This window comes from Chrysoperla carnea, chromosome 2 (assembly GCF_905475395.1).
Source record: "Chrysoperla carnea chromosome 2, inChrCarn1.1, whole genome shotgun sequence".
NCBI lineage: Eukaryota > Metazoa > Arthropoda > Insecta > Neuroptera > Chrysopidae > Chrysoperla > Chrysoperla carnea.
This window is the reverse complement of record NC_058338.1, coordinates 62,840,172-62,865,300: the sequence shown is the minus strand read 5'-3', so window position 1 is coordinate 62,865,300 and position 25,129 is coordinate 62,840,172. Positions and strand designations below refer to the sequence as shown.

At 28.4% G+C, this 25,129-nt stretch overlaps 1 protein-coding gene across 2 annotated transcripts in view; it reads right to left on the bottom strand.

Moving 5' to 3' along the window:
• Positions 1-25,129, bottom strand: part of LOC123292062 (protein yippee-like 1) — an 81,646-nt gene that overhangs the window by 7,099 nt on the left and 49,418 nt on the right. For both annotated transcript variants that reach the window (XM_044872573.1, XM_044872572.1), the window contains one exon: positions 14,689-14,834. In XM_044872573.1, the coding sequence (XP_044728508.1) occupies positions 14,689-14,790 (102 nt within the window). In that variant the 5' untranslated portion in view covers positions 14,791-14,834. The remainder of the gene's footprint in view (positions 1-14,688; positions 14,835-25,129) is intronic.

Here is a 25,129-nt window from a genome sequence, read left to right as displayed (position 1 = left end):
AAAAAGTATTAGATTGGACGGTTAGAGTAATAAATGCTTGGAAGACAAACGTGTAAGGTTTTCAATGACTCAATCTTATGCATTCTATGTTTGTTTTCGAGGGTGGACTGTAATGATTACTTGTTGAAAAGAGCACCTTAAGGTACAATCGATGGGGGGCGATCCTAGATACATAAGGGTGTATGCTCCATTGTTCAGACGTTTTTATAAAAAGTTGTTTAATATTAAAATTTCCAAAAAAATAAAACCTGCTGAGTGAATAAAATGCATAGTGTATACTTGAATAACAGAGGAATCAACAGAAAAAATTTATATTGTGGTATTAAAAAAATGGATAAATGTTAATTTTGATTAGCCGAGTACTTTTGAAATACTTCTATGTTTTCTTAAGAAATCAGTTCCCTATTTCAGCTTTTTCCCCCTTTCCAATCCTCATGACTATCGTTTTCGAAGTTCTAGCATAAAATTCATTCAGTAAACGTAAAATGGTAAATGGAATTTGCAACGCATTTTACGATATGTTAGCACAGACAGATTTCGATATGTTAGTCCATTAAGACACCGTTGTTAACGTGCAAGCTGACAATTTTTCAGTGAAGTAAAGAAGCCAGAAAATAGAAGGTACCCATTGACTTGGCACCATCTTACAGTTTATATACCTACATGTTACACGTAAGTATAATACATAGAATACATGAATATTCGATTCTATTATAGATAGATCTAGAATTATTGTTGTTAACCACGGGTATGGTTGGTTGGCAGTTTGTCGTTGCCAACTGTATAAATGTAAATCGATACTAATTTTATTAATACTATATTTATAGAGTTCAAGTAAATAGATATACAACATAAATATTTCTTAATTTACAAAATAATTATTTTCACAATGATATTAGAAAACATATAAATTAACAATGGAAACAAAATTTACTTCACCTTATATTTTATTTAAGTCTCTGGAGATGTGAAAGATCGTTGAATAGTCATAGCTTCATGCAGTTACACGAAAGGATGCTAATTTACAGTTAAGGGTTAAGACAAACGAATGTCAAATTCAACGCATGTTCAATGCAACTTTTGTAACGATTCAGCTCAGTTTTTATTTATTTTTATTAGTAATGAAAACTCTTGTCGGTTCAAGAAAACTCTTGTCGAGAAGAAACCAACTTAAAAAAATCGAGAGGTGTCGTGGACCACGCAGTAGGAACTATATTCCCTTCGTATCTTAGTACATTATAAATGTAGCCCTTTTTTATATAAGATATTTTTCTGAAAATTTAAGGTATTAAATTTTAGAAGTCAAATACTTGTTTAATTCTTGAAAGAATTTAATTTTATACCCAATTTTGGTTTTTACTTTATGGCATAATTGCAGTATAAGTTTAAAAGAGACATACTTCTGATTTAATAGTAAACCCAAAACATAGCTAAGCCTATGCATTGTACTTACTTTAAAATATTTCTGTTTTCTTTAACTTTTTTAAATAATAAAACATAAAATTTGGACAAAAAATACAAATTGATAGTTATAAAAAGATTTTTCATTTTTTCAAAATTCATGGCATCCTAAATCAATTAAAAAAGTTTTAGTTTCCGAGGTAACCTTGATGTTAATTTTTGATGTCTGTTGCAGTTTTTTTGGTTTTAACTCCCAACCAGCAAACAAATATCGTGCGATAAGGAACATAGTTCCAAAAATGTGATGGAAGCGAGGGGAAGAAACATGCAATTAAGTTTTTATAGTGCTTCCCTCATATTTATATTCTTAAAAAAAATTTTTTTTTGACACGATAGTGGCTATTACCCTGTCCTTTGTTATTTCGTATTATGAAGTCAATGAGTTTTTTAAGCATAAACGAGTATGCCATGCGAGTTACAAATGTCATACGATTTTCAACCCTATCTCTTCTTAATTTCCAAGTACAAGATTTGTACCGGATAGAGAGGCAGACAGAAAAGAAAACAAGTTTATGGAAACCATTTAAAAATTATTTTTGAATAGTGTTTATAAACAAAGTCAATTGTTTTTTTCAATTAATATTGTTGGTTCCTTTATTTATTTATAATATAAAGTTAATGAAATATTCATTACATCACTTAAGTGATTTATTAATATTAATCAAGTGAAGTTCAAAATTGTTTATTATAAGCATATTTTTATTAACATAATTTATAAATAAACATGTTATTAATTATAATCATTGACGTAAATAGTGTCATTTTCTAGAGGGAGGAAAGCCCTGTCGTTTCTTGAAAGGTTATCATGTATCAATTAGTTTTATTTTATCGTATTAAGAAAATTGTTAATATTGTAAATATTCTTAACAAATAGAGAAATTACTGAAACTTCTCTTTCTCCCATTTGTTTGGGGAAATTTAAGTACGGAGCTGATTTAAAAAAACAAAATTCGAGTATACAAATTACTAAAATTTGCAAACCTTTTTTTTTTCTTTAAATATCAAATAGCTCCAAATTTTTCAAAAAGTAAATTATTTTAGAATAATAACTCCAATTAATAATTTCCTTGCAAACAATTTTTCAAGACCATGCTGATGAATGGATTTGTAACTAAAGATACGTATGATTGACGTTGGTTTCAAAAAGTAAGTCAGAAAAAAATTATTGATGCAAGTAATAGAGAGGTAATTATCACCGGGGAATAACCTTCTCGGCGATCATGTAATTATAATTGAACATAAATAGTGGCGTAGTTCCACTAGAGAGAAGAATTTTGAAGCTTTTTTTGAAAGCCGCTATTTTGTCAAAAATTATAATTTTGACTTTTCCTTCGATTAATACCTGTATTCATCTATCGACTAAAGAAATTTTCTGGATGTTTCATTACATATAATCAAACCCAGAGATAAGGTGCTCACAGCCAGATACCTTTTTTTGGAGGACCTACAGGAGCAGTACCGTATGAAATTTTTGAAATAGGACAATGGGATCTTAAAATTAAGGAAATGTCCTATATGTATACGTTTTTATATTTATTTAAAATAAATGGTCTTCCCAAAAGTTCATAAAAAAACGTTTTTTTTTGTGCTCAAAACTGGATATAACTATGGAAAAAACACGCATCATAAAAATTCGTGTTACTACTTGCTAGGCGGAATTCTGGTCAACTATTCGTAGTTGAGTCCTGACCTCGAATTCATTCATTCAATTTACGTATTGTGTGCACTACACTACCAACATATAATAATATTATTATAACAGCTATTGTTTATTAATCAGATTAGAGAGAACAAAGCGCTTACTATTTACATATAAACCACACATCTTTTATTTTATATTTATTAACTCATTAAGGATAATAATGTTTTGTTTTATCGCAACCGACACGACGAGTTCTGTTCATTGTTGCACCATATCATAAATTCAATATGTTTTTTTATATGTATGACTACAACATGGTGTGCGGCACATAGAAGTAACGTATACGTTTCCAAGTCTTTTGAGACATAATTAAAAAAAATATAATTAAGGATGTAGAGTGCCAAGGCAATTTTTGATAAAAGGCTTGAATTTTTTTTAAATATGAAGTTGGACTTATAATACAGGTTTAATATAGAAACTAGTTACTCTTGTCCATAATGCATTAAATTACAGGAGTTATTTTTTTATCTAAATATAGGTTCAGTATCATGTACTGAATGTAAATGCACAAAATCCTTACAAAAATGTGCGGGGGAAGTGCCTTCATTTTAAGGAAAACCGTTTCAGGCTATATCTCTATAACCGTGCACTTTAAACCAAAAATGGTAATAGTAATAACCTTTATTGTACATAATTAAATTATCTACTTTTTTTGTACAGAATTTTTTTTTTTATATTTATTATGAACCGTTTATGACGTATACGACTATGACGATTTACTTATTGACTATTTGACCGATATCTCTTATAATATTTGTTTAAATAAGAAAATGATAATAACTTTCAAATCTACAAATATCCTAAAACTTTTACTTTAAACGCGTAGTATTTTCAAAAATATTAATTTTAGAAAGAAAAGTTTAAAGTAAAAGTTTTAGAAACTTTATAGATTTAAAAGTTAGGTTATTAGTATTTTATTGTTTTTAACAAATATTGGAAGAGATATCGGTCAAATAATCAATAAGTAAATCGTCATAGTCGTATAACTCATAAACGGTTAGTGATACAAAAAAAAATATTTGACAAAAAAGACAGGAAATTTAATTATCTTCAATAAAGATTATTACCATTTTTGGTCTAAAAGCACGGTAATGGAGATATAGCCCAAAAATGATTTCCTAAAAATGGAGGCACTTCCCCCGCCTATTTTTGTTATCATCGCCAATTTTTTAGTATTTTTAAGTACGAAACCCTAAGCTTACAGTTGAAAGCATAGCTAAGAACACTCTCTATTCAATTACCTTCCGAACGAAACAAAAAAAATCAAAATCGGTTCATCCGTTTAGGCGCTGCGATGCCACAGACAGACGCACACACACATAGCTGTCAAACTTATAACACCCCCTTTTTAGTTCAGGTTTAAAAATTTAATATTGAATTGAAATAACTAAACTAGAATCTTCTATTACTACATCGCAATTCATTTCTGTTTAGATAATACCTGTCTGTGGATTAACAAGTTTCTTTGAGAATTAAAACTTAAGTTTGAAAAAGTTACAAAGTTTAAACCCCATTTAAATCGCATTAAAATAATGAAAAATAAATAATATCAACTTTATCGTCTCATCTCTTTAATTCACACACAAAATATAGTAAAATAATCTCATGTAAGTCAACTGTTTTTATTTACATATTTAATATCAGTTTGTGGTTTTTTTTAACTGATAAAACAAAATAAATATTTTCCTAGCAATAATTGTACCAACAAATAACAAGCCGCCATGAATATAACCTAAGGAAGTCAGACCAATATTTTTCTTATAAACATTATTGACAAATCTTTTCTTTTCCGTAACTGTCTCGGAGATTTCCATTTGCAAAAAATGCCAACTCGTGTTAGTTCAACTTTTGAGTTGGATTTAGATAACATGAGGTTAGTCATTTTTGATAGCTCTACCAGTCATTGCTAAGAGTCTCAGAAATACAAATATTTTATGTTAATACAACCTTAATCTGCCAAATCTTTTAGTTTTGCTTATGGTAAAAGTAATGTTATCTAGGAATTTCTAATATTAAAATAGCAAAACATCTAACATTAAGGATATACGAGCACCAGGGCAATTTTGGATAAATGAATTTATTTAGTTTTTTTATATAAAGTTGGACTAAGTCTAAATCCATTATGAAAATTTTAAGTAGGGTTGCTCGATTATTTAAATAAATAAATGACTTCAAAAGTAGACATATTTACTATTGGTCTTGTGTGAAAACGGTTAATTAATGAAATGTTTTCATAGTTTCCTCGAAAACTAGTCCTTTGAATTAAAAAACAAAAAAAATTATTTGAAATTAAAGTTAAAACCTCAATAAATTATTGAAAACAAAAAAAAACTCGTTGTGCCCGACTAACTAAGGATGTATGAGCGTGGTAGTGGGGACAAAAATTAAAAAAAAAAATTATTTTCAATTTTGATGGTGTATTATGTTATAACTTAACAATATAAAACGAAAAGTACGAATAAAATTGTTCGATATCGGGGTTAATTAGCAAAATATCGAAAATTTTGTTTAATTATTTAGCTTTCGATATTTCGAAAACCAAGGCAGATATCGAAAAATTGCATTCTTATTTTTCATAAACATTCATGAAGTTATAGCAAAATTCATCATCAAAGTTGAAAATAAGGTATATATACAAATAATTTCAACCACAAGTGTAAACTTGTCTTGGCGCTCGTACTACCTTAAAATGGTATCTTCGAATATCCACCATACAAAAAATTATCATAATCGCATCCATTTCTCTTTCAGTTAAAAAGAAAATTAAATTCACAAACCATTTTCAATAATTAGAGCATTCTGAATTAACGAATAAAGTAGAAAAATAAAGTAGAAAAATACTCGACGTATTCACTCGACGTTCTATACAAAGTCTGCATTCAGAAAACAATTTTTTTTAAACAAAAATTCGTATTCTCGGATATTCATATTTGCTGATCCGGCAGATCACTAATATAAACATATGTTAAAAATTATTATTTCGTTTTTGGGATGAAAGTAATATTTTTCTATCAGAAAGTTAACAATGAGTAATGCAATAATAACAGTAAAACTGTCATCCGTTATACATGTTGAAGTGTATGTGTTTACAAAAAAAAAAAAAAAAACATTACAAAAAGATTTAGAAATTAAAAGAATTTTGCAGTTTTTATGTTAATTCATATGACATTAAATGTCGCCGCATTTGAAAAAATATACAACGCAATTTATGTTACACTAAAAAAAAAAACATTTTACATCATACACAGTACACACACTACGCCATAATTATTATGAGCATAAGTTTATAAGTCTATAGAGTGATACAGAACAAAATAAAGAAATCGATGATCAGTCGTCCAGTCGTACCGAAACTGTGGATTCCGATCCATTTTTGGGTCACGACTAATGTTTGACTAAATTTCCGAAAGTATTTTCTAAAATTTGTATTCGTTTTTCGAGAATGTTTCACAAGGCCACCAGTTGAAGTTAAATACAAATTTTCAATTCCGTATCTATTATAGTTTTGCAGAAAATAGACACCAACGTTTTGTCCCTAATTTCGGGGTCACTGGTAAACAGTGACGTTTATGAAAAAACTAGTGTGATACCCACCCGCTTCGCTGGGTTTAAGAGTAAAGATTGATAAAGATTGCTCTCACTTATCCCCTTTCTATAACAATCGAAATAATGGTAAGGATTGTTTTAAACAGGTAAAATATATGTATGGTTTTCTATTTTTTTAAATGTATAATAGTCGTAATTATTCATTGAATATATCAGAAAAGATGGTCGTGAAATATTTTATATTGACTATTTTTACAGAAATCTGTAATTTATGGTAATGTCAATTGACTACTTTTACAGAAATCTGTAATTTATGGCAATGTCAAATTAAATTAATTTTTAAATTTTTTTTATTTTTTATTAATATATCTTTATAAATTATATCTCATGTGTTATTCTGAAGTATGAGCTATATTGTTGTACAGTTTTATTAAAAACCATTCGCTAGTTTTAGAGTGAAAGCGTAACAAACAAACAAACAAACATGCTTACTTTCGCATTTATAATTTATAGAGATAGAGAAGATAGAGCTATGTCAAATAAAAGTTGCTTATTTTTTATAAGGAATAACTTTTACGTTTAAACTTTTGTATTATCTCTAACGGTTCACAAGATGAATACTTTTTCATTTGATTGAATGAGCAAAAAATACAGCCTTAAAATTGGCATATCTTGTCAATTTTGAAGCTAGAAAGTTGAAAAAAACTACAAAATCAACTAGAAATTTTATTTGCACTTGTTTTTATTTGATGCACAGTTCTTTGTAATTTGTAAAAAAAACTAATTAAAACCACCAACTACTCCCAAAAAAAGGAGGCAAGCACCCCCTGTGTGGTCGATTTCTTGGTACGAAGTTTATACAACCTAATAAATAAACTGTGGAAAATTTCAAAGCTTTTTTTCTTTTAGATATTTAGTTTCATTGTACTAAAACAGATTAAACTAAAATTATGCTAATAGGCTATGTATGAGAAAACAAGGACTCAATTTTAATTTCCACAATCATTTGCAGGAAACCCAAACGCGAGAAAATTTGTTCCTTTGAGATATTTATTAATTAAATTAAAATTTATCTTTTTTTTAAATGTGGTGAAAAACTGATACAATTTATTTCTAATGCAATATATCCTAATTAAATTATTATTTATTTCGCCGCACTATGTACACGTGCAAAAGTCTACTTGTTAAGTCATAGGATTTAAATACTTCGTGTTAAAATTCACATGTACTATTATACCTATATTTGACTCACGACCTTACACAAAAAATTTAAACCGGAAATGTGTATTTTTACTTGTAGCTGTACATTCATGTTTACTTTTAAGTACCCGAGAATATTGAATACTATAATTGAAATGAATGAATGGGAAATTTAACTAACTTATCAAAATTTATTTTGTTTTTCGGCACCAATCTATTTAGCGTTCTGCGAATTAATAATTGCCTGCGAAATATTACCTATGCATTATGCATAATTATGATTGGCATTAAGCCCGCGCTCGAAAGAAGTTCTCAATGTATATTGCAGGTAAAAATTCGAAGTCGTGATTATAGACTCTTGTCAACATGTGTAACTAAATCCTTGTTTAACGATGTAAAGGTCCTTGAAGGAGAAACTTTGTGAGGTTAGTGCAGAATGAAACTTTGCACCTCCTAAAATTAATGAAATATCACGAGAAAAAATTATTTTAAATTTGGGACTGCTTTGAAAAGTGAATTACTTACTAAAACTACTTTTTGGGTTATGAAAAAAAAAGAAAAGATTTAATTCAACCCGTATAATAATAATTAGGCGAGTTCATTGAGGTTCTACCTATACCATTTCCTGAGAAGCACCAGCCTAACCTAATTTCGATAATTCCTTATTTATTTAATAGGATATATTCCGAAGCTGATACAATGTCAATTGAAAAAGAAAATTTCGACCTTAAGGGTAGAAAAGAAGGCTTGATTTTTCACCCAACGGATATTTACGAACCGTTTCTTATGTTTGATCATCAATTTTTCCACCACTTGCAGGTCGATTTTCTTGTTTGAAATGGTATGGTGGTGTCAGACCAGGTGATTTCACAAGTTTCATCAAAATCCATTCAGTGTAACTTACTTTGTTTATAACGTACGAAGGTAGACCTAAACCCGCTAAAAAGTATAAAATACATTTTTTTTAAATAGAACCGACGAAAAATGCACAGGTAATTAATTAATTATCGAATATACAAAAGCAGATATTTATTTTAAAATGTCTACTAGATATTTTACATTAAATTTTTGTCGAAAATAATTTTGAGCTAACCAATATTAATTGAGAATTACAAACGATAAATAGCTTCGTTTCTCCTAAATGATACATCGCAAAAAAAAAACTGCCAAGCAACATTTTGATAGAAATTTGATTCAGAAATAGCTGGTATTCTTGTACCTGTATTTATCTGATATCTGAGCACCCAGTATTTTTCATAAACTCTTATTTTATGAAAAAAATATTGAATATATTTGCATAAAATAATTATGAAAAGCGGTATGAGAGAGATGAGTTGGAATTGATAAATACTTGAACTGACAATGTTTAAAACAAAGGTGTAATAAACTAATGAACCATACACTATTATTTCTATAGTTAGCCATTGAACTGCAGAACTATTTTCGTAGTGTCGTTTCACTATTATAGGGGTTAATAGCCGTACGGACCTATTATTATTTTCCAAATAATGAACAAACTAAAACAATGTAATATTGATTTTAACCACGTACTCCATAAAAAGAAATCAACTATAATTATAGTGAAATTGCTTTTTGTTATTAACTAAATAAATTTTTAATAATATACTGATAACTTTTTTATTGATTTTTAAGTGCGCTCGATCATGGAATTACCTCTCGACAGATATTGGATATAAACTTCCAAATTTTTTGAACCTAGTCGAGTACACACATACTTTTAAAGTTGATCAGACATGTTAAAACAAGAAAAAAAAGACAGACAATAATAAAAATTTGAATTTTTAGCATCTTATTAATTACGAACTGCAGCTTCAAAGTCATTAATACCTATAACTTTGATGGCCCCGCTTAGGACGTCCGCTTAACATAAATCTTTACTTTCATCTCTTAGTCAATTACACGGCTATTGGCCTCGGAGCTTTGAATGTAGCAAGTATTTATTAACAGCCATACTATGGTTGGTCTCGCTTAGCCTGCTCGCTCAACACAAACTTTACTTGCAATTTTCATGCAAAATCCAAATTTTTACAAACATTTTAGACATATTTAATCTAAATATATAAAACAATTTTTTCCGCAATTCGAGGCGAATACGAATTCAATAAATCAGAAATAATTAAAATCGGTCCAGGCGTTCTTGACTTATAAATGGTCTAGCTAGCCCGAATTTTAACATGCTTTAAATAAAAATGTAGAAATGTTTGTCAAATTCTTAAACAATGACTACCTTCACGCTAAAACCTTTTAATTTTTCAACACTACTACTTTTTATTCTTCACAATAATAAAAACGATTTTTTTCCGCGTTTTTTCGAATTATACAATTAAATAAATGATATCACTGCCTAGATTTGCGGTCAAAATCAGGGTAGAGAAACTTTCAAGACCTGGAAATCAATAATATACCAATTTTGCTCGAATGTTTCCTTTAAAGTGATTAAGTGGAGGATTCAAAGAATTTCCAAAGCATAAACAAAATTTAAAAGACTTCTGGTACGGAATCTTTAGAATGACTATTTTTATGAATTATTTTTTTAAAATAATAAGAACATTAAAAATACTGTAACTCGGGGCCGTTGCACTCATTACAAATGACTAAGGATTAAAAAAAAACGCGCATTCAAAACATTTCTTGTTTAATATAATTAGATGAAAAATTACGTTTATCTTATTGTTTGTGTACTAGTGCTACAGTCTGGCGTACAACGATGATTCATCTTAACAATATGATTTTTAAACAAAGAACAGTTAATTTTTATTTTTTAATAAAAGAAAAGTTTTATGATTTCATTTTCTAAGAATTATCAAAAACGTTTCATTGAAGCCTGCGCGTAGAAAATTTGAGTACACAAACTGACTATATATTGACTAGCCAAATGTACGAGAGGAGCTACAGTGTGAAACGTAAATGCTCAGAGTTGGAAGGTTATGATTTTGCATCCCGACACTGTGAATTTGTTAACTATAAATAAAGGCACATAAACAGTCAAACAACTGAAGAATTTATCACACTGTCAGTAGTCCATAATAAAGTGCTATTCTTTTTATTTGGTATTTGATAAACATAAATTTTTTTTCACAATGAAAATTGAGGTTATAACCATCAGCCACAATACGTTAATGAAAATCAAGTTTGTCGATTCTCCTGTTTTTCGACCATTTTTTTTTTATATGGAATATCTTAAAAGATAGTCATCGACTGTCATCTCAGATGTGTAAAGCGTAATCAATTGCCGCCACAAAAATAATTAATTGATAGTTTTGTTGAAATAATCAGCGAACAAGATGGTGCAATACATATAAGGCAGGGGGTTACAATGGGCCTTTGACCTGCCTTCAATCTTTTTCTGATGACTTCAATGACTTCATCTTAACAAATACGCCAAAAAAAAGAGTCGAATATGTTTGATTGTATCTCTGTTACAATGGGTGTTGGGGTCAAATGGGATATTGCACAGTAATCTTAAATTGATTTTCAAGATCATTTAATCGTCAATTGAGGTTCATCAATCACAAGATTTTAAATAAGAAAATTATCCGTTATAAAAAAAAATATTTTCTGTGAGAATAAACACACTACACGGTAGAACGACGTGTCTGTCGAACTGGTATAAAATCCAATTATTCTTTTAAGTGAATAAATGAAAATTTTTATGATTTAATTCTAAGAATTTTTCAAAACCATTTTATTAAAAATCCGATACGAAGAAAATGATTACACAGAAAAAATAAACTATTGATTTTACGCATGTCAAATTAAACTACTCTTTGACGTAAACATGGTTTACCTTTGTCACGATTCATTTCAAGTACAGGATAATTCATCTTTTGCCATTGAAACTGATTTATATTATTTTTTTGGTGTAAAATTATATCTTTTAATTAAAACACACCTTTGTGTATACACCTTCGTATCAAATAGAATTTTCAAGGTGATTCTTATATAAAGCTTAATGTGTATAAACCAGGAACGTATTAAACGGAGGTATTTTGTTTATAAAAGTCTTTATAAAAATAATTTGCTATTAAAAGCATATAATTAAAATACCCGAACTTACCTACTGATATTGTAAACTGCCAATTGTTCAATTTCGCCAAAATCAGTTTGTTCTGATTACCTTGACTTCAACCTCATTTCTTTATTTTTAAGGGGATAAAAAAGAGTAAGATCGAATCCTTTGTTAATATATTTAGGGAAACTAAAAAATTTACGAGGAGAAATGAAGAAATAAATAGTAGCTTATAAAATACAAATTGTTCCATTTCTGAACCAGCTACTTCAACATTGTCTTTAAAAATATAAGTCGCAGTACTAATTTACGAGGACTACACACCTGAGTGCAGGAATTAATTATACTATTCTAAGCAGGTACATAGTGATTCAATATATTTTTAATTATAGGAACTAGACATAGCTCGTGGCACTAAAAAATTCATGCCATGCGAATATTTTTTATTTTATAATATAGTTGTTCTTAAATTCCCTATCCCCGAGGGAAGGAGTGGGCAAAATTGTTTATTAAAACGAAATACAATTCAAATTTTTTTCTAGTATTATATTGCAAGCAATTGATGGAAAATTTAGAGAAAATTGATAACACGGTACTGATTTTTTTTCACCTGCATATTTATTAGGGTGCTGAAGTAAATAATATCCATTTCCACTTATCACGTTAAATTTTCTAGCAAAACTCATTTAAAAATCTAAATAATCATAAAATTTTATACACAAGTTTCTTAATTTTACTACGCGTATCATCCTGTAAGTAAATTAATGTCTTTTTTAATTAATGTATCTCAATTAAAAAGTACAAATAAACGAATTACGAATACTAATTAATAAGCAAATTAACTATTATTTAATATAATCGAACAATTGAAGATTATGTATTTCATTCCTTTAATTCGTGTGTTATTTAAAAATAACATACTTTTCTTTCGCGACCTCAAATTTGTCAGAAATGAACTCGGTTTAAATCCAAAAGTGTACAATTCTTCAATATCAGGAATGTTAAAATTACTCAGGTATTGAAAACATAATACCATTATCTACTAGCTTGATAACCGCCTGCCTCACTGGGCTTATCCGCCTTCAATAATACTTGAAATAGGGGTACGGAATGTTTTACACAGGTTTAATATATGTACACAATTCAATTTGTTTTTGAATGTTATATAGCCTTGATTCATTAAGTGAATCAGAACAGGTGGCCATGAATTTTATCTTGTTCACCATTTTACAGAAAACTTTAATTTATGATTCAAAATGATACCTGTCATAAACTAAATTTAATTTTTTTTTAAAATATATCTTTATAAATTATAGCTCAATCGCTAGTCTAATGTATGATCTATAAAAACAGTTTCATTCAAATCCATTTGAAAGTTTTTGCGTGAAAGCGAAACAACCAAACATCCTTACTTTTACATTTATAATATATAGGGATAGGGATACAGCATGAATTGTTGCTAAAACTTTCTAAAGCCACTTTAAAATATTAAATCATTCGGTATCTCTTTAAATATATAGGAGACTTTCTATAGATATAGATAGTCACTCATCACGATATCTCTGGAACTATAACACCTAGAGACTTGAAATTTGGCAGGAATATTCCTTTTGCCAAGTAGAGGTCAGCGAAATTCCACCCACAAGGGGGGTTGCGGGAGTGTTCATGAATAAAAAATTCATATTTTTCAATTATGGCTTTTAATAGTTCAAAACTTGGTCAGAATGTTTTAAATTACATTTAGAAATTTTTTTAACCTTCGGAGGGTAGAAAGGTGTAGCGAGAAAGTCGGAAGGAAATATCGAATATTTACAAATATACCTAAGTGGGGTATCAAATAAAAGAGCATGACGTGTACATTACAAAACTGTTATCCAACGCAAGGAAATGTGGAGGGAGGGGTGCAAGTGAGGATGTTGCCCAGCAAAGCGGGTAGTTCCCAGCTAGTATAATATAAACTATAACCTTTCAATAAAAACCTTCTAATTTACTTTTTTTTGACAAGTTGATGTCATTCAAATCGAAATAATATTTATTAATTCCGAATAAAACACGGTAAAATTTTTTTTTGTAAATATCACTATGTCAGTATCGGTGTGAACGCCATACTATGAACTGTATTGACGGAATAGTAATATAAGTAATGGCCCATACTGGTTGGCGTACTCACAATACTCCTGGTAGATAGCCCTATTCAATACAGTAATGTTATTTATGCTAACATAGATACTATATGTATCTGTCTCTATATCATACCAAAATTGTAGTAAACGCCATACATTTCTTACCGTGAATACAAATCCCAAAATTAATAACCCTACAATAACAAATGATTGCGTTTAGGTCGAGCACCGACACCCTATGTGTCAACAATTAATTTTTGATAGAGGCATGGAGTGCTGTGTGCTTATAGATAGCTCAGTCAAGTAACTGAGCGCTCTGTTTTGTCAAAAACAGCTTGTTACATTTGTATTCTAAAGAGTTTAACGAAATATCTCAATTAATTTCACAAAAGTAGTTATATTATAAAATACAAAGGGAAAATGTTTAAAACCACAGCGAGCACAATTTGTGACGCACCACTATCTATTTAGATACAGCAAACTTGCGACTTTTTAACTTGGTTTTCTAAGTATAGAATATGTTAAAATTGACTAATTTTAGTGAAGTGGCATTGTTGTGAAAAAACAGGACAAAATAGATAAACTTGCTGAAAGTAAAACAAAAAAATTTTTTTTTAAATAATTACCTTTGATATAAGTTCGTCGTGATTTGCGAGATGTGCTCGGCAGTGTATGCACGAGTAGGTGCGATGGCAGTGCGGTAGATAGGCCTGAAAGGTCTTCACCATGGTGCAGCAGGCCTCGACGCCCGGCCATACGAACGACGTCACACCTGAAAATATAAAAAGAAAATTTATTATAACAGATGAAGAAAACTTTATCAGTATTGTTTTTATTTGAAAGTTTAAAGACATCGCTCATTTGAAGGTCATTGAATAGAAATTATGTATAAAATTACACAGTTAATTGAATCGAAAATAAACGTTTAGTAAAAATGGGAATAATTAAAACGTTGATTATGTATTTAATTATTTTTTATAATATTTGACGAATAGATCGAATTTAAGGCAATTTATTTTCGCAATACATTTTCTGCGATAAAAATTGAAGCCTCGCATAGAATTTCTTTGTCTTCTTTTTCGTCTCTAATGCTCGTGTGATTTTTCATCAGTTTAATATTCTTGTTTAAATGGATTATTAGTCAAATACTATTGGAAAATCATTTGACCATGCGGACTATTACAGGCATTAACTGGATTTGAATAAATAGATATATATATATATATATATATATATATATATATATATATATATACAATAAGAAACCATAGTAATTTACAACAATATTAATCAAATGTATTTATTGAATGAAACTGTCTTACAAAAATTACTCCTCTTTTTAATGGTCAACTGCTAGCTTATGGTTTAAGCCTGCTTATGCCTGCCACCATATTGACTGCTGCAATAGTTCAAATAAATTACCTAACGAAAAAAGCGAGGCAACTACGTTATTAAAAGTATAGTCTTGTAAGAACTATTTACTAACAAGCCAGGTAAATATGGTCTTTGGGCCATAGAATCCTAAAATACGATTATTATGTAATTTATCATTTCATAATTTATTTGACTTGCAGAAAAATTTATAACAAGTTTGAAGCAGCAAAACTTATGATAAATATTTTATTATTTTTCGAGAAAATGTTGTGCCCGAGTTCCTGCAATTATTGAGTTAACTATAAACACTTAATTATAATTACTTATTATTGTTGTTCACATTTTCACTTAATTATAAATGTACATAAGTTTGTCTTTAATCGCATAAATACTTTTAACACAAAACTGGAAATTTTGTTAAGACAAAAAATTATCCATATTTTCATTTTAACTGGCGATTAATACATAATTTACTGTATAATTAGCGAATTAAAATTTTAATTCATACTACGAAAAAAAGAGAAAGAAATGATAATACTTTAATGTCATTTTTTATAAAATCTAACGTCTATGAAAGTCTAGACTTTTGAACAAAACGAATTCAATAAAAAAAATTATATACAAAAATGTTATTTGCATATAATACAAGGTGCAATAAATGGCAGGTGTCAGATTCTACAATAACTTTATCTTTATCAATAATAAGACACCAGCTGTATAAATGAGTTACTTTTAGAGAAATACCGACAAAAATTAACGGAAAATCATAACATGTTACCTTAATTCCAGATCTTTTTAGCCGCCGTTTAATGAGTAATCTTGCATAGGCCTATAAGGAAAGGTAAAGAATAGTTCTAAAAATTACGAAACTATATGGGCTTTACGTTTTTTACCCTTCAGCAACGGAATCCTAAAGTTCTTCTTTCAAGAGTTTGGAACGTGAGAGATTAAACTTTGTAAATATTTGATTATTTATAAACGGGTCTAGAAATTGTGAAGATATATTTGCAAGGAGGTTGCAGAAAATGTGACGCATCAAGGAGAAGAGAGAGGATCAAAAATATGAATAGTTGGCAAGACATATTTTATGGAAAGTCTATGGGAAAAAATAATTATGACAATTAAAAACACGAAGAATTGGGACATTTGTTCTTAAGTTACTTTGGACCTTGTGTTTTTCAAGCATACTGTAAAAATCTCCCTTATTGAGAATCGTAATATTGTTATTATAAGAAGAAAAAACATCTCATTTGTATATTCAGAAGAGTACATCCTAAGAAAAATACCATAAATTTTTATTTCTTTTATTGTAATAACGATAATATGAAAGATTACTAAAAACAAATTTATGTATAAAATTACAATATAATCTTTACTTGTTAGCAAGTAATCAGTTTCAAGTATGTTGAAATACTATCTAAGACAAAAAAAACCATTTCACTATTCATATGCGAAAACTTTCCCTCAAAAGAAAATTACCTCATCACATAAGTTTGATATGATTCAATCAATAGATATTTTTTTTTATTGTTGTAGGTATGTGTACTGAAATTGGAAAATTTGCATTCTGTACCAACAAAATGTTTTTATGTCGTACATATATAGTTTTTCCAAGGGTATATAATTGTGAAAACTGTTATGAATTGATACCTAATATTATTAACTAATTGTTAGCTAAATCAGTTTTTTTGAGCTGTTGAAATCAAAAGAAAATATAATGAAATTTAATTTTTTGTATCTGCCAAAATTTTGGTTTTGTGTTTTCCATCGTTCTCTTTTTTTTTGTAAGCCAGGGTGGAGGAGGTAGTTATTAAAATTATTTGTTTGTAACTCTGAAAAAAATATTTTAAAAATGGAATTTTCAAGACACCGAGTAGAATGGTTTTTCGAACCTCTTATAGAAATTCAAAAGTAAACAAGTGAAAACAAACAATTTACTGAGTTAATAGTTGAAATACCATGCATAGACAGAGTTGATCTGTCTATGCATGGTATTTCTCTGTCACATTACAAATACATGTCACACATATTATAACTGATATACCCATATAATACATACTATACAATTTGCGTTCTCACGGTTAAACAGTGATGTTAACGAAAAAAAGTTGTTAATTTTTTTATAAGGAACATTTTACATTTTAACTTTTGTTCTATCTCTAACGGATTACAAGATGGATCTTATGGGCCAAGACCCAATTGACCTATGTTGCTAATTTACGACCTCGATCTCACCTTTAACGTCGTCAGCACGTTATAAAAATTTCAGCTTGATATTTCTTTTTGTTTTTGAGTTATAGTGAGGACAGACGGACAGATGACAGATAGACAGACAGGCCGACAATCGGAAATGGACTAATTAGGTGATTTTATGAACACCTATACCAAAATTTTGTTCATAGCGTCAATATTTTTAAGCGTTACAAACTTGGGACTAAACTTAGTACTTGGTATATTTCATATACATGGTATAACAATTTGAAATTTTTTGTAAAGGACACTGTTTCTGTTACATCTAATCATTTTTGTAGAATTGACTTCCTTAAACCAAGTGTTCCTGTGTGCCCTGTGGAAAAGGCTATATTAAGCATTCGAAGCTGCAGGAATCTGTAGACACCAGAGGCAACGCATAAAGCCCACATTTTCTCTATTATTTACTTGGAATAAATACTTGCACACATAATATTATGTAAACATAAATATTTCAAGCGTTACAAGAACAATTATTATATTTTATTAATAATTATTGATTAAAGTAAATTCTATGATATTTTCGCTTATTTATAAGTATTTATTTTAAATATTCATGACCGCATTCTACATGAGTTTTATATGAATTTCACCTACATTTACAACAATTACAAGAGAAAATTTATATTTAGAAATAATATTTTATTTTGAAACCATTCAATCATTTCATTTACAGGATGAAAAGGAAATTGTTTTCTATATATAAACGTATATGTTGTATCGGTAGTAAGAAAATTAAAAATTGTTATTATTTATAATGCAATCATCAGAGTGGATCAGTTTGTTCTAGTTGAATCGCAAAACAACACTTCTCTAATATAATCGCAGTACAAAATCTCTAACTCTAATTTAGTGTAATCATATTTCCTGTTTCATGAAGGTGTTTCCAATTAATAGAAACTGTATTGGACTCGATTCATTCAAACGTGATTGATTAATTAAGAACTCAAATGTAAAGGGTTTCCAAAATTTACGCTAGATTTGAATATTTCGACATTTGTACTGTGTAATATGTTGTAAATTTAGTTTTAAAAAATGGAGGATATGAAAAAGCACGTTTTCACTGTTGAGCGAGATTTAAAAACATGAAAATATGCAAACTATAATCAGAATCTGATACTAAAAAGTCAAATGACTCCCGAGTATCAATCCCGAGTGTGATTCGGTTAAGGATACAAAACTTCATTTCTTTTAAAATGAAACCAGTATAATTTAAATTTCAATGTTGTCATTATTATCAATTCAACTGAGAAGTCAAATATTTAAGGAATATAAATCCTTACAATAAAATGCTTATAAATTAATGAATCTATCCATAGTAAAATTTGCAAAGCGATTTGTAAGTCACCTAATAACAAAGTATCAATAGATTAAAAATATAAAACTTCGTCTAGATAATGCGGACAAATAGACAATAAGTACTTTTTCACTGCAGTTATAAAAATATCTTTCTCCATTATAGAATTAATTGTCTTACTACTTTTAAATTTATTATACAGGCGAATTGCCTGGTTTCGAGGTCCTAAATCTACACATTTGTAATCGCATAAGGAGCTCACATACCTACGCTGCTACCTTGTATAACGATTTATACTAACTTTATTCGTATTGAAATAATTTTTATTTTTTAGGTAAAACTTTAACAATTCAAGTACATAAACTACATAAACTGTGAATCGTCAAAATTTTCGTATCTTTCATATGTCTCTACAACTTTCAGTCTTTTTTAGACCAAATATAATTCTAATAACCATTTTTTGTAATATTACACTTTGTCTATTTACTTTTATATTCAAAGCATAAATCACATTGCTTATATTCTCTATATTCGACAATTTTACTAAAGCATTATTCAAAATTATTAATATTTGTGAAATTTAAAATTTGCATTAATCTTGACAGTTACTAACGTGAAATAAGTATATTTTCATATTTCAATATGCATCAAAATTTATTCTACATCAAAGACTAACCTAATTTTATTTTTAAAATTATTTATATTTATTTAAATATTGCATATATTATAAAATATATACATATAAATATTATAAATAAACAAAATGGCGTAATAATTATTCATTAAGTACCTACACCATTAAAAGTTGATTGTGTAAAATTGTTATTGTTTTAATTGTTATTATATTTTATAAACAATGTATTAATTATTATTACTAACATACATTAATTAGTTTATTCATATTAATTAAATTATGTAAACACTCATAAAATTCTTAAGTTTTAAGTGCCGGTTAAGTATTCTCATGAACTTTGACAATAAGTCACATGAAAGTCTTCAAACGTATATTTGGAGACCAGTTCGATAGTTGTTATAAGCGATTTACTATTAGTCGCAGAAACAAAACACTAAAAATGGTCAAAGTTCGAAAAATTTGAACAATAAGTCGGACTTGAATGCGGTTTTCGGCATTCGATTCTTTAGAGCACCAGGAAATTTTGTGACCTAAATTGATTTATAAGAAATTAAAAATATGCAATTTGTATAATTAATATGCATTTTATAATTGCTTTTAAATTAACCATAAATATACTAAATTCACAATTCGGTTAATAGTGAAAAAAAAATCCAAAAACTCGCGTGTTACAAGTTTGGAATCATTTTCATCATTATTTATCGAATTGTGTATTAAGTATTTTTACGAACCAGTCTTATTAATCAATTTGGTTCACAAAATTTCCTGACATGGTTTATTTGAAATTAGTCTTTCCTGGCCAATTATCACAGCAACGGCTGAAAGGTCATTTTAGTAACTCATGCGTCTGAAAACCTATCTAAGGAGTAAAATTGGGAGAGGATAGGCTATCAGGATTGGTTTGATGGCCATTGAAGGACAAAAGAAAACTGAGCTGATGTCAGATGTAGGACACGATTTGTTGGTCGAAAATTTTGCCATGCATATTGATTTACTCTCCAAAAATAACAATAATATTAACTACATTATATGATCGTTATTTTGTTACTTTTGAAAGCATATTAATTTGTTTTGGAAAAGTTTTTATTTTGAAGTGGTTTTCTTTTGTTGAAAGTTTTTATTTTATTTTATTTTGTGATTTTTAGTGGAAATTTAGTTTTTCTTCTGCGATTGCTGCATTTGATTTTAGGGACGCCTATGCGACCATGTATAATTAGTTATAGATGCCGTTAAAATAGGTTTTGACTGTACAGTAGTAAAGTAAATATGACTAAAAATAAACTATTTTTAATTAGAAAATATTTAAAGGGACAACATTTATTTTGATAAGCTATAAGCATAATATAGATTATGTAAGTAAAATATTCATGCTAATTATAAATTTTGAACAAGTTCCAAAAAATTATTATAGAAATATATCTAATTTGAATAAATAACTTCGAAAAAAATTACCTCCGTTACTTACACGCCAAAAACATATTTTAGAACGAAAAATTCTCATTCCATTATAAAAGAAAGAATGCGTTCTTAAATGATTCAGATAATACAAATAGTTATCAAACATTGAAAATCAAGAGAGATCCTATAGACCCAAAATCAAATTAACCTACTCTTGCTTATTTACGAAATCAAACTCACTTTTTACGTTTTGAGCACTATATGCCAATTTCAGTTCTGAATCTCATTTCATTTTCGAGATATCGTGTACACATGCGAACTGACAGACAAACGAATGGATTATTTAGAGATTTTCAATTACTGAAGAGACATTCATAACATAATGCTTGTGAGAATAATAAGAATTATCGTTTGTAAATATTATAAATAACATGATATTAAAAAAAAACCTAGTACCTAACATGACATTTAGGCAAACAAACTTTCATCCTCACTTCCATCTCCTGGGGTTAAATAAAGCTAAAAACCGTTCTCGCGAAGCAGGTTATATATCGTGTAAATTTGAGCTCTGAACTTTTATATATATATATATATATATATATATATATATATACTAGCTGATTCCCGCCGGTTTCGCTGGACACACTAACCATTTGGATGTGAATCTATCCTTCTTTTATTAACGATAGTTTCGGAGATTTCGTGATGAGTCAGTCAGTGGTAAATCGCTTATATATATATATAGAAGAAGAGAAGAGATATATAGATTGCAATTTTTAATAGATATATTACCGGTACTAAAAAATCGGCGGAAATTAATATCTTAATTGATGACTTTCCAAAAAAATTTCAATTAATTTCAAAAAATATAAACTGACTATTTTCAATGAAATATTTATTGCACTATTAAAAATTCTAAAAAGAAAATTACTATGAAAAGTTTATAAACGTCATTTTTTGCGCATTTTAATATTTTTGTTTACATACTGAAATATTAAGAAGAGAGATATTTACAAAAAAAATATTAAAAATAATAATATAGACCATATGCTGGGGAAAATTAAAGTTGAGTTTGCCTTCATTTAATTATTTGGACCTCCGATTAATATTAATAGTAAATCTCTCAAAATTTTATATCGCGAGTATTTTTAATTTAACCCCATAACTTAGCACATAGTCGGGTAAATTAGATAATCCAATCACAATCGAAACTCATTAGAATTTTGAGAAAATTCAATACCTCGAACACCAATGTTTATTACACATTTTAAAATATTGAATAACATGGTTTCTGCAATCTTGAACTCCGTAAATAGCATCAATAATTTTCAAGGTGAGATCAAATCTGTCATATTACCAAAAGAAATAAAAATGGATATCTGTCACCAATCAATTAACTTAATTGATGCATTTGTATGCAACTGAATTAATATTTGGAATAATAATGTTAGGGAATGAACATCATCAATATCTCGATTTAAAAAGGCATTGAAATACTGAAGTCTTATACACAGTTTTTTTTTCTTTAATGAGCTAAACTTAAGCTCAAAATTGAGCTTTGCTGAAAGATGGACATGTTTCAAAACAACTTTTTAAGGCAGGTTTATTTGGTAACACAATATATTTTTAAGCCTCCGAGTCTTCATCTACTGAGCAAGCTTTATAGCCTAATTAGTGCTGTAAAAGTAACGAGAAATTGAGTATCCGCATGTATTCGTTACTAAAATAATCAGAACCCCTTACAATCGTTATCGTTACATTCGTTACTTTGGATACATATTACCTAATAAAATTTCAATTGGTAATATTTTGCTAATTTTTTTTTTTTTCTACTCAGTAGTAGATGGCGTATCCGTTATTCAGTATTCGGTACATACGGTTTGGTACAGCTCAAATCTAAACCTAATCTGCCTACAATTTCAGTTTAGCCTAATCTACCATTGAAGACAGTTCTTAACGCGGTATTAAAGAATTTTAGAGTAGGTTTTACATAACGCACTGGGCTTAACGCATCAGTCCATAGCGGTATTTTACGTGGTAAGAATAAAAGCAAATTTTTATTATAATGTTATTTTTCGTAAAACAATAAACAATTTTATCTCTTATCAGTATGATATTTTTTTAACCTTAGCATAAAATTTTGCATTCTGCAATAAGGATGTACGAGCTTCAGGGCAATTTTGGCAAAAGACTTGATTTTTTTTACAAAAAGTTTAAATCAATTTTAGGAAAGGTTGCCCGATTATTTAAATAAATAAATGACTTCAAAAGTAGGCTGATTTAACAATGGTTTTATGGTAAAATGGTAGATGGATGAAATATTTTCATACAGTTCTCCAAAACTAGTCGGTGAAAATTAAAATAAACTATTTAAATTAAGTGAGGACCTTAAAAAAAACACCGGTGCCCGACTAATTAAGGATGTATAAGCACTGTAGTGAGGACACAAATTAAAAAAAATATATATTTTCAATTTTGAAGGCGAATTATGTTATTATTTGACAATATAAGACGAAAAGAAAGAATAAAATTTTTCGATATCTGGAGTAATTTTGAAAATAACGAAAATTGAATATTTTTTTTAATTTTTATTTAGCTTTCGATATTTCGAAAACCAATTATTTTTTGTCTACATTCATGAAGATAACAATATTCATCATCGAATTTGAAAATAAGGTACAAATAATTCCAACCCTAAGTCTAAAATTGCCTTGGCGCTCGTACTACCTTAAGGGTATTCTCTATTTTAAGTATTCAAAAGAGCAGACTATATTCTTCCATTCCATTTTGTCTGTTAAAATCATCCGATATCAAATAAATGAATTTAATCAAAATCTAATTTTTATTTGTTGATATTATCAATTTTTTATTCCACTTTCTTCTAGATTATTCTCAATAATCATTACATATTATTACAAATGAAGGTCAAACATACACAACATAGTGTATGTATGTACACACTACACTTACATTAAGTCAAACTAAGTAAGTAAAACAGCTGTGTTATGTTTGTAAATACAAAGTTTTACATCATACGTATATTGTATTGTTATTGTATGATATTATCTTGTAATATATTTTTAAATATACATTATGTACGTAGTTTTATATGTATGTGCACATTAGTGATGTGACGAATAACCGCACATTTTTTAACATTCGCATTCTCAAAAACCAATGCGAATGTTTTTGACAAAAAATCATCATCATTTTTATATTATCTTCACCTGTATATAAATTATATGTTGTATGTAACTCTCTAATATCATACCCATGAATAGGACATCATCAGTTATATACATTTATTATACTACCGATAACCATACTATACATATATACTTAGAACAATCAATAAGCGTGATTTTTAGTTTTTTAAACTATATTCTTATGTATCATAAATTGCAAAATAAGCCCAAACTTCACTAATATGTTCTTTACTCATATTTTTTAACAGACTTAAAACAAAAAAGGAGGAGGTTCTCAATTTGAATGTATTTTTTTTTTTATTGTTTGTTACCTCGGAACTTTGACTGGGTGAACCGATTTTGATGATTCTTTATCTATTTGAAAGCTGGTGCTTCCCGTGTGGTTCCATTTCAATTTGGTCCAGTTTTAACAATGGCATCCATTAGAAATCCATATAAGTCTTAAATTTGCATTTAGTATGTGCGCGATAAATGGACGAATAACTCAATATCACGCCTATCGATTTCGATGATTCTTTTTTTAGTGACAAATTAGTTAGTGTACTTCAGATTCATTAAAATTCAAAAAACTTTTAAACAAAAACAAAACCGACTTCAAAAAAGCAAACTATTCCAAAACAAATTAATATGTACTAAAAAGTAAAAAATAACGATAGTATAATGTAGTTACAATTATTGTTATTTTTGGAGTCGGTGTCAGCGAAGTTAATGTAGATGTTCTGTCACAGTTGTTTCTTTGACTGACACCGACTCCAAAAATAACAATAATTGTAACTATACATTATATTATCGTTATTTTTTACTTTTTAGTGCATATTAATTTGTTTTGGAATAGTTTGTCTTTTGATGTCGGTTTTCTTTTTGTTAAAAGTTTTTTTATTGTATCACTTTTTAATCACTGCCCGTGA